The sequence below is a fragment of the Nicotiana tabacum genome, chromosome 7 (genome assembly GCF_000715075.1).
Source record: "Nicotiana tabacum cultivar K326 chromosome 7, ASM71507v2, whole genome shotgun sequence".
Lineage (NCBI taxonomy): Eukaryota > Viridiplantae > Streptophyta > Magnoliopsida > Solanales > Solanaceae > Nicotiana > Nicotiana tabacum.
Window position 1 is genome coordinate 115,248,229 of NC_134086.1, and position 10,386 is coordinate 115,258,614.

Sequence of the window (10,386 nt, forward strand, 5' to 3'; positions counted from 1 at the left end):
TTGATCGAAAGCGGAATTTGGAAGTTTTTGGAATTCTTAGGCTTGAATCCGATGCAAATTTGGTGTTTTGATATGTTTTGAGCGCTCCGAAGGTTGGAACAAGTTTGAATGATGTTATGGGATAAGTTGACATGTTTGGTTGAGGTTCCGAGGGCCTCAGATGAGTTTCGGGTGGTTGAATGGATCATTTCAAGTTGAAAAAGATTGCAGAAAATTTGTTGTGAGTGTTGCAGACTTTTGGCTTTCGCGTTCGCGAGTGGGCCCTCGCGTTCGCGAAGGGTTAGGATGAGAGGCAGGAGGTTTGGCCTTCGCGTTCGCGAAGGGTTGGGGTCAATGAGCTTCGCGTTCGCGGGTGAGAGGTCGCGTTCGCGATTAGTGGGAAGGCTGAGGCTTCACGTTCGCGTACGGGGTGTCGCGTTCACGATGAAGGAAAAGTGGACAACGCGAGGTTGTGCTTCACGAATGCGAGGCGTTGACCGCATTCACGAAGAAAAGGTTTTAAGTGCTGGGCAGAATGTTTTAAAAGACCAATTCCGCGATTTTTAGCCTAAGTTTTACCATTGTTGGGCGATTTTAGAGCTTTTTGAGGAAGATTGAAGAGGGAATCAAGGGGAAACACTTGGAGGTAAGATTTATGGACTTAATACTCAATCCTAATGTGATTTCTACTTAATTAATCATGGAATTTGTGGAATTTAAGCCTAAAAATTGGAAGTTAGGGCTTGGAAATTGGAGACCTAAATCTAGGGATTTGAGGGGTCATTTGTGGTCAGATTTTGATGTATTTGATAGGTATGAACTCATGGGAAGACAAAGAGTCTATTGATGTATTTTTTATCGAATTTCGAGACGTGGGCCCGGGGGTCGGGTTTGGCAAATTTTGGATATGTGTTGTAATTTGATTACTTTCGAGTGAGCTTTGTTCCCTTAGCATATTTTGATGGTTATGTACTGATTTTGGTTAGATTTGGAGCATTCGGAGGCCGATTCGAGAGGCAAAGGAATCACGGACTAGAGTTTCGACCGGATAGAGGTGAGTAATGATTGTAAATGTTGTCCCGAGGGTATGAAACATCGTTGTGCTATTTTGAGATGACGCACACGCTAGATGACGAGCGTGGGGTCGTACACCGTTGGGGATTGTGACTTAGTCCATCCCGTATGACTGTTAACTGCGTATTTGATTGAAAACTGTTTGCTATCATCATGTTTTGGGTTGAATGCCATATTTGGGCCTCGTGCCAACTGTTTTCGACCCTTAGGGAATTTTTACTACTATTCCTTACTGTTTTGACTTCGTAATTGCACTCAGTCATGTTATATTCTACTATTTTCACAATTCAGTCATCTTTACTTGTTTTTGATATTTTAAATAATATTTTGGGCTAAACATCATGCTTTACTGTTGCCCGGCGGCTTATGAGATTCTGACCGAGTAAGGCCGAGGGCCTGTGTTGTGAGGATACTTTTGGATCGGGCTGCACGCCGCAACAGTGATATACTGATTCATGATTATAAGGCTGAGTGCTTGTTTGATTATGCCACAAGATGACTTGATATTGCGCTTGAGCCGTAAGGGGCCCCTCCCGGAGTCTGTACACCCCGAGTGAGAGCGGGTACCCAGTGTGATATGTGATATAGCCCGAGGGGCTGGTGTTGTTCCATGTTATTGCCTGAGGGGCTGATACGAGTGATTATGAGATAGTCCGAGGAGCTGATTCTGTTGATACTTTGCCCGAGGGATTGGTTTTATGTGTTTATCTTTTCTCACTGTTTTTTATTTACTCTTTTAACTGTTAAAAGATATTTAAAGAAGCTTATACCGAAATAAGGTGTTTTTACAAGTTTTTCATTGTTTTATTGCATTATATTGGTTTTACACTGCCTCTTTGTAGCATTTTGCTGTGTTCTACGTGTTTTCATATCGCTCAGTTGCCTTTACTTTTATTACTCACTAAGTTGGCGTACTCACATTACTCCTTGCACCCTTTATGCAGATTCAGGAGCCTCGGGTCCTGCTAGCGAGGGTTGATTGCTTCCAGCAGCCTGTTCGGAGTTCACTAGGTAGCTGCTCGGCGTTCGCAGTCCAGTGCTTCTCCTTCCTATCTTTATTTTCATTTGTACTGGATTTGTAGTAGACTATGTAGACTCTTCCTACTATTAGACGGATGTTTAGATACTCATGACTGGTGACACCCCGATGTCGGGCTGTGTTTATTTCCGCAATTGTTCTGTTACACTCTATTTTGGGACTTATCACTTATTAATTACTTAAATTGAATTATTATAACTGTTTAAATGGATTGAGGATTTGTGTCGGCTGACCTTGTTTCACGATAAGCGTCATCACGATCGGGTCCGGGTTTAGGGTCCACACACACACATATATATATATATATATATATATATATATATATATATATATATATATATATATATATATATATATATATATATATATCACTTGTCTAAATTAATTGGATTTTAACTGTTGGATTAAATTATTAGATTTAGTATAAACGTTAAATATGAATTAGGTTTTACGTCATATAGCTAGAATAGACAAGTGCTGTCGAGAAACATGTGCTCAATTATTTTGGATCTGAGTATGACGGAGACTAATATGATTCTAGAATCTTGGCCAGACAATAACTAATTAATAATACCTACTTGCATATGCTCTCACTTATTTCACTTTATTATAAAAGGGATTATACAATTAATGTAGGGCAGCAAAATGTGAAAGCAATTGTTGTTAATCGATTAATGTGTACATTATTCTTGATGAGTAGCTTCAATCGTACCCCCTAGCTTAATTACTCTGCCGCATTTGTTTAATTAACAAACATGGTTACATGTTGTACGAAAATCCAGCTGGAAGTATCCCAGTCCTTACCTGTACTAATGTATACAAGTTCGAATACTTTAAGAAAATACAATTGGTAGCCTTTTTAAGTTATCAAATACTAATCAATAAGTGGAATTCCCCAAATAACACTGTCGTGTGACTGTGTGTAATAATAAAAGTATGTTATTTTTAATGGTTTGAATTGTTAGTTGAAATAATCACATAATTCAATATATAATATTAAAGCAAGTATGGTTTGCGGATTGAGTCTCACCACCACCTTGATTGTGCATATGTACCTCGATATTGGCTCGTATCGACCCGTAATCGAGGAGGTCTTTTTAACTTTGAAGTCGGAGTAAGGACGCACGGCGGAGGAAAGAATTCTTCATGGAGTGGCTCCGCCGCTGGTTGTTCGCCGGCCGGCTTAGACGAGGAAGCTTTTTCCTTCTGTGGAACAGTTTTAGATGTTTAGGCCATTTTTATTTTTGTGAACAAGGAAGAACGAGGATTAGGATGTTTGGTGTTTGAAAAGAGGTTAGCAATCAACCTTGAAGATTTGCACATGAAGAACTTGGAGAATGCAAAGAGCTTTGAAGGTTGGAACAAAAAGATCGAAAGTAAAGTTTGAAGGAGTAGAAAAGAAGTCTATTTATGGGTTTCACGACGACGGTTCAAAATTGCTGGTGGCCGACCATCAACTGACAAGCATTAAAAACCTAGAGAACAGTACCGACGAGACGTTTCGGTCACCTCTGTCGCTTACGTCACGGTGATGACGTCATGATAAATCAGGGTAAAGGTCGAGGACTCAATTCATTTCTTGTCATTATACTCCAAAAAACGAGGGGACTATCTGTATACGGTTCAAATCGGGCCTACCCGATTTCGCTAATTGACCGGGACCAGGGGGATGGATCGAGGATCGACCCTGTAGTATATCAGACTGAGGTATGAGGATAAGACATCGAGTTCGGGATTCGAAGTACTTGTCGAGGTCAAGACTGGTGATGATCGAGGCCAAACAGGATAGGCATCGAGCAAGACGAGAGATAGCATAATAACGGAAATGCGAGATATCCGTGACTGGCCGAGGATCATGGCGGAAATCTCGGAACGGATCAAATCAAGACCGGTTATTTGCCCATCATGGGATTTACTTCTGTAATTAGAATTGTACCATAAATAGGATTCCTCTACTGTATAAAGAGGGGTCTAATCATTCTGTAACGATCTCATATTCACGCATATCAAAGAAATACAATACTCTTTTTCTCATACTCTCTTGTTCATCAGTTTATTTCATAACTTTATTCTCACTCACTTAATTCGGCGACGACCTAGCTTGAGGGCTGAATTGCATTTCAATACTGGTTTGCTTTACTTTGTTGTTTATTTCTACTATTAATCATCATATTTATCAATTAGTGCTAGGTGAAATTACATATCCTTAAAACTACTTATAAGTTTAATTGTTATCTGATTTTAAGGGTAAATACACCTATTGTCAAAGAAAATTTTGACAAGTTTGTTTGATAAAAAAGAATCAATATCGCACGAAAAAGGTCGTGTTGAAGATATAGTGCAAGTTTTAACATGTTAAAAAGTCCTTCCCCACCACCCCCTTCCTTTTCGGCTAAGAATTAATGATTTGGCTTAAAAAGATGTCTTAAGCTATATTTGAGATTTGAAGTTTTGGTTTTCAAAATTTCCCAAAAACTAGATTAATTCTATAAACAAACACATATTTGATTTTTTTTTGAAGAAAAAAAAAACTTCCAAAACTTATTTCGAAATGCCTACTTAGATTAAACTTGAACCAGGATCTCACATATAATTGCCGTCTTGAGACTTAGTTGAATAATGATGTTCCCATGGATTATGTGTTGCAGACTCTCAAATTAGCAATCAATTATTTTGTCAAATGACAATTCCCGTCTCTTCTCTTTTCCTTTTCTTATGAGTTTATAATATTTTTTTTGGGATGATAAGTGGATATGCTTATCTGAGAAGTTACTCTATACATGACGCTGAAACAGGCATTGAATAACAAATTTGACAGAGTTGAGTGTTGGATTTTTCATTTCCCTTTTATTTACACAATATAAATGATTGCAACTCACACCTTAGCTGAATAACAACTATCTCCGTATTAATGTTATTGTCACTTTCATTTTCTTTTTCAACGATCTTTTATTAATTGTTTATTGAGCAAGCATGAGCTGGAATTGATTATGATCTTCACATGGGAAAGTCTTCCCAAATAACAAGCTGTAAGCATGTAACACAAATTTTTGCATCTAAAAAATAAGGCAAGAAAAATAATTACAAATTGTAATATTTAATTTCAAGAAATGACGGACATTCTTTCTTCAAAATTTTCTCCAACTTTCGTGACCATTCTTGATATATGTCTTATATAATGATCCTTGAGCTTATGGATGCTCTCTATTTATAGTTGTGAAACTAATGAGTTGTGATTTAGATAATTTTCTTTTCTTTTTTGCTTTGGTTTGATTGATTCATTAGAGTTAATGAACTAGTGATATTGTTGAACTAGTCATATTAAACAAATTACACAGTCATACACCATGTGATTGCTCAGAATGCAGAATATATCAATTGCAAACCTAAATTAGAGGTGTTCAAACTGAACCGGAAAATCGCAGCAAATTGAAAAACTAAACCAAATCGATTAAAAACCCAAACTAGGTTTAGTTTGACTTGGTTTGGTATTGAGTTAAAAAACTCGAACCAAACAGACATATAAATATATAAATTTTATTTATATTTTTAAGACTTTATAGTGAATTGTTTTTAGAAAATGTAGAAATATTTGGGATCCTCTCATGTATTAACCTTGAAAGCGTAAATTAACGAAAAATTATTGTTAGACGACTAAGAAAATAACTATCATGTGTTACTAAAATAATTCTCCCATTAGAATATTTTAATAGATCATATGTTTGTCAATTTTTTTCCATATTTACTAAACATATATTCACTTATCGAAACTTTATCTATAATTTTAACAAAGTAAGATTGAAATAATATTCATGTAACAAAAAGATCCGAAAACCCGAAAACCCCGACAAAACTGAACCAGTCGGTTTGGTTTGGTTTTAATAAAAACCGAACCAACCCGGTCCACGTACACCCCTACCTGACATGTTAACTTGACTTGGCAATGCCACCTCATTTGACACATGGCATGGTTCCAGCTGTTTATTTGTTTAATTTGGCATATCACGTCACTTAATGCCTGCAGAAGTTTAAACCTTCAAAATAAGTAACATCCTAGTTGACCTTAATGAAACAAGGCCCAAACTCGAGACCCTATCGCATCGACGAGCCCAAACCAAATTGGACTTCCTATATAACTCGACCTATACTTTTGTAGAAATGATATAGGTAGCCACTCTAAAGGTTTGTTATTAAAAAATTAGCTAGTACATCTTAAATTTCAGTTTTTTAATTTAAATTTTCGGGACAAAAATGCCCTCAATTGTCTTAAAGTTAAATTTTTTAGGACAAAATAAGTATTGGCTAATCTGTAAATAACATCCTTGAGAATGGCTATATGTGCATTTGCCCCTATACTTGTGGATGAATATTGTTGAATTTAGGATCTAAGCCAACTAATATATGAATTTTGTCCAATAAAATTTAAATGTCTTCCACGGTTGACTACATATTACTAGAGAATAGGTTACGCGTTTGCAACTTTTCATGGGTATGGTAAATGTACTAGATAGTTGTTTAATTGTATTTTGGAGTGTCTTCAATGGCATAAGATGCATCTGGTTTCAACCTTAATTTGTTTCCATTGGTTCACCCATTTGAATTGTTAGAAAATTTTGTTGATTTTTCTTATTTGTCAAATTGGTATGGAACTTTTTGTTGGGATATACTATTAACCATGCGGTTTAGACATAGTATTTTATTTTATTTTTTATAGAACAATTATTTATTTAATTTATTCAATTCAATAAAGTACTATTTTAAATAGATCATTTGTTAGATGTGTATCCTTTTAGTTATGTAGTAGACAATTTAGTATATGGAGTCTTAGCTCATCCACAAAAGATTAAATTGTCGGTTCTCATAACTAATAAACTATGTTCATAATCGAAGATATTAATGGGAAAAAAATATCTTGATGATTGTAGCACAAGATTATAATATAATTTTTCTTGATTATGGGAGTGATTTTATTGCGACTTCTTGTGCTAGTATACTTAGTGTATATTGAATGGACCAAGTAGAGAAAAGATGTTTTTGTACTGAATATATATATATAAAATTTCTCTAATTCATTAAATGAGCTTATACTCCTAATCTTGATATAATTATTATGATCAATGTAATTTATTTATTGTTTTGATTTATCAAAAGGTACGACTCTATTCAGAGTTAGTGTATGCCTAATAGATTGGACAATGACGAATAACATTTGTAAAATAATAATTAGTTGATAGAATTCATGACTCGATTTTGAGTTTGATGATACCCCTTTATGTAAGCTTATAAGTTTTCATGTAAAAATCCGGCCAGTGAATTTTGTATCCGTCATATGAAATGGTTTAAGCGGAATTATAAAGGATTTAATTAGTTGATTAAATTAAATTTTCAGTGATTTAATTTAATTATGGTATTTGAGATCTTAACATGGGGAGTTAAAATAAATGTTAGTGAATTTTCAAAATTCATATTGAGGAGTTCAATTGCAGTTTTTTAGTAGAATAAACTGCAATTAATTATAGTAAGAATTAATTCATGCAAAATTTCAAATTAATACTATAATTAGTAGCCTCTTATTATTTTTGTGGTCCCTGCTATGTCTGGTAAAAACCTGGACGGACTTGGGTAAAAAGTGACTTGGGAGAAAAGTCATCCGATAGAGTTAGAGTAGGATTCTACTTGTGCAAGGAGAATCCTACATGTTTTTGGAGCCCTAATTATGGCTAAAAGCGTGTCTACTTAAGGAAGACAATATTCACCCAATAACTCATTTTTTAGAGTTGTATTGTTCTTGCCCAGTCTAAGCAAACTTGTCCAAGGTTTTACTAGGCATATATCAGAAGACTGCAGCCTTGGATTCTTGTTGTGTGGAGGATATGTGCAATGATTTCAAGAGGTTAGTGCTTCTAATCTAGTAATTATAGCATTGTCTAGTTTACATGTATTTGATGTCTGGATTGTCTATTTGCTTCCGTTGCGCATGTTCTAACAATTGATATCAGACGCTGTCTTACATCAAACTAGATAATGTAATACATCATGAATAGAGTAATTTTAAACGTGTTGTTTAATGATACATGTTTGGTATGATTATTCTATGTCAAAAACGTTATTGTAATTATTAGTATTTTAATTCTGAAATTATGAATTAATATACATATGCATAAACAATGGTGTTATATTTAATGACAATCTGTTTAATTATATTTTTGATGAATAGCAATGTTGCTTTAATAAAAACGTGATTGTTTTCAAAGTACTATTAATTTTGTTGTTATGGATATATATATAAATAGTGGATTAATCCTATTAATATGTTTTAGTTGCGGTCTTTTATCTATAATTACAGTGTTATATTAATAAAAATGTGTCTGTTTTGAATGCTATTAGTTCTGAAATTATGGATTAATATACGGAATTATGAACAGTGGCGTTTTGAACGGTTGAAGAACATCTTTTTACAATTCTGTTCGAACACAGTTTTTATTAAATAATAATAAAAATATTATTTTGAGTTCTGAAATCATGTTTTAACATATATCAGTATATTATGTGATTTGAACCAGTCAAAATAATTAAAACCCTTAAAGACGCCAAAAATAAAATTCTACAAAAAAGTGATGAATTTGGAATTTAGAAATTCTGTCGAACTCCCATTGACCTCAAATTTGGTAAGTTCATCGGAAACGGCCTAGTGAGCAATAAAAGAATTTATGTTTTAATAAAAGATTTTTTTAAATTTTTTTTATGTGGCTTCAATTCCCATTGTTTCCAAAGAAATCGGTGATGGTAGGGTTCAATTCTCATTGTTTCCAATCATATTTTATAGTAATATAATAAATTTATATGTTGACATAGGTCTTCTTCCACATCGGATAAGTTCGTTATAGATGATTACTATAGTTTTGCCTCTTGTTATTTGATTACTTGTATTAACTCTCCAACTGAGTTACATGTTGATTCATTGAAACTAGAGTTTATAAAAGTGATATTTATCTATCTTAAATTAACATTTTACTCTCCATTTGAGTTGGTCCTGTTTAAATTTATGGGGTAAATATCTTACATCACTCATATATTTTGCATGAATAGTTAAGTTTCCCTAACGAATCTAACTGTTCAATGAACATGGTTATATGTGTAATGTGATGTTTTGAATTTAATTATTCTAAATACTTAACTAATGATCTATTTAATGTGAATATCTCTCATATTAACCATGTTTTCATTCGACCCACTTACCTCAATTTTGAACAAAAACAAGTTAGAAGGACCGAATTATGTTGACTGGAAAAGGAATCTTGATATTGTCCTAACAGCTGAAGGTTACAAATTTGTAATCACCGAGGAGTGCCCAGAAAAACCTGAAAATGATACTAATGATCAGGTTAAGGCCTATGACAAATGGGTTAAGGTTGATGAGATGGCGCGATGTTACATTCTTGCCTATATGGCGAATGTTTTGCAACATCAGCATCAGTCTATGGGGTCTGCTTATGACATGCTCGAAAGTCTTAAAAAGATGTTCGGTGAGAAAAATCGTGCGGCTAAGCAGACAACCATGAAATCCCTTTTGAACACCAAGATGGCTGAAGGATCATCGGTCAGGGACCACATTCTAAAGATGATGAGTCTTCCGAATGAACTGGAGGTCCTTGGAGCTGTGATTGATAAGGAGTCTCAAGTTGAGATGGTCTTGCTGTGACGACCCGACTAGTCGTCTCATGAATTACCGCTCCGTTTCCCCCATTTCTGCTTCTTTATGCTTCGTTATCCATGTTTTATGTGGTCGAGTTGAGAAGTTTGCGTTCGGAGTGGATTTGGTAAGAAAAGAGACACTTAGTCTCTTTTAAGAAGGGTTAAGTTGGAAAAGTCAACCGGATGTTGACTTATGAGTTAGAGGGCTCGGATGTGAGTTCCGATAGTTCAGTTAGCTTTGGGAGGTGATTTATGACTTAGGAGTGTGATCGTAATTGGTTTTGGAAGTCCGGTGTAGAATTAGGCTTGAAATGGCGAAGTCAGTATTATGGCAATTTCCGGTTGATAGGTGAGATTTTGATCCGAGGGTCGGAATGGAATTCTGAGAGTTGCTATAGGTTCGTTATGTCATTTGTGATGCGTGTGCAAAATTGTAGGTCATTCGAGCGTGGTTTGGTTGAGTTTTTGATCAAAAGCATATTTCGGAAGTTTTTAGAAAACTTAGGCTTGAATTCGATGTGAATTGATGGATTTGGTGTTGTTTGAAGTATTTTGATGATTGAAGCAAGTTTGAATGAGGTTTTAGGATGTGTTGGTGC

At 34.9% G+C, this 10,386-nt stretch overlaps 1 protein-coding gene across 1 annotated transcript; it reads left to right on the forward strand.

Annotated features, from left to right (window-relative positions):
* Positions 1–9,308: 9,308 nt before the first annotated feature.
* On the forward strand, positions 9,309–9,794 carry LOC107759293 (uncharacterized). The gene has a single exon (XM_016577180.1). It carries the CDS (start codon positions 9,309–9,311, stop codon positions 9,792–9,794), a length of 486 nt encoding a protein of 161 aa, XP_016432666.1.
* Positions 9,795–10,386: the final 592 nt, after the last annotated feature.

Coding starts and splice junctions, on each gene's coding strand:
- LOC107759293 (XM_016577180.1), top strand. CDS start 9,309: ATGTTTTCATTCGACCCACTTACCTCAATTTTGAACAAAAACAAGTTA.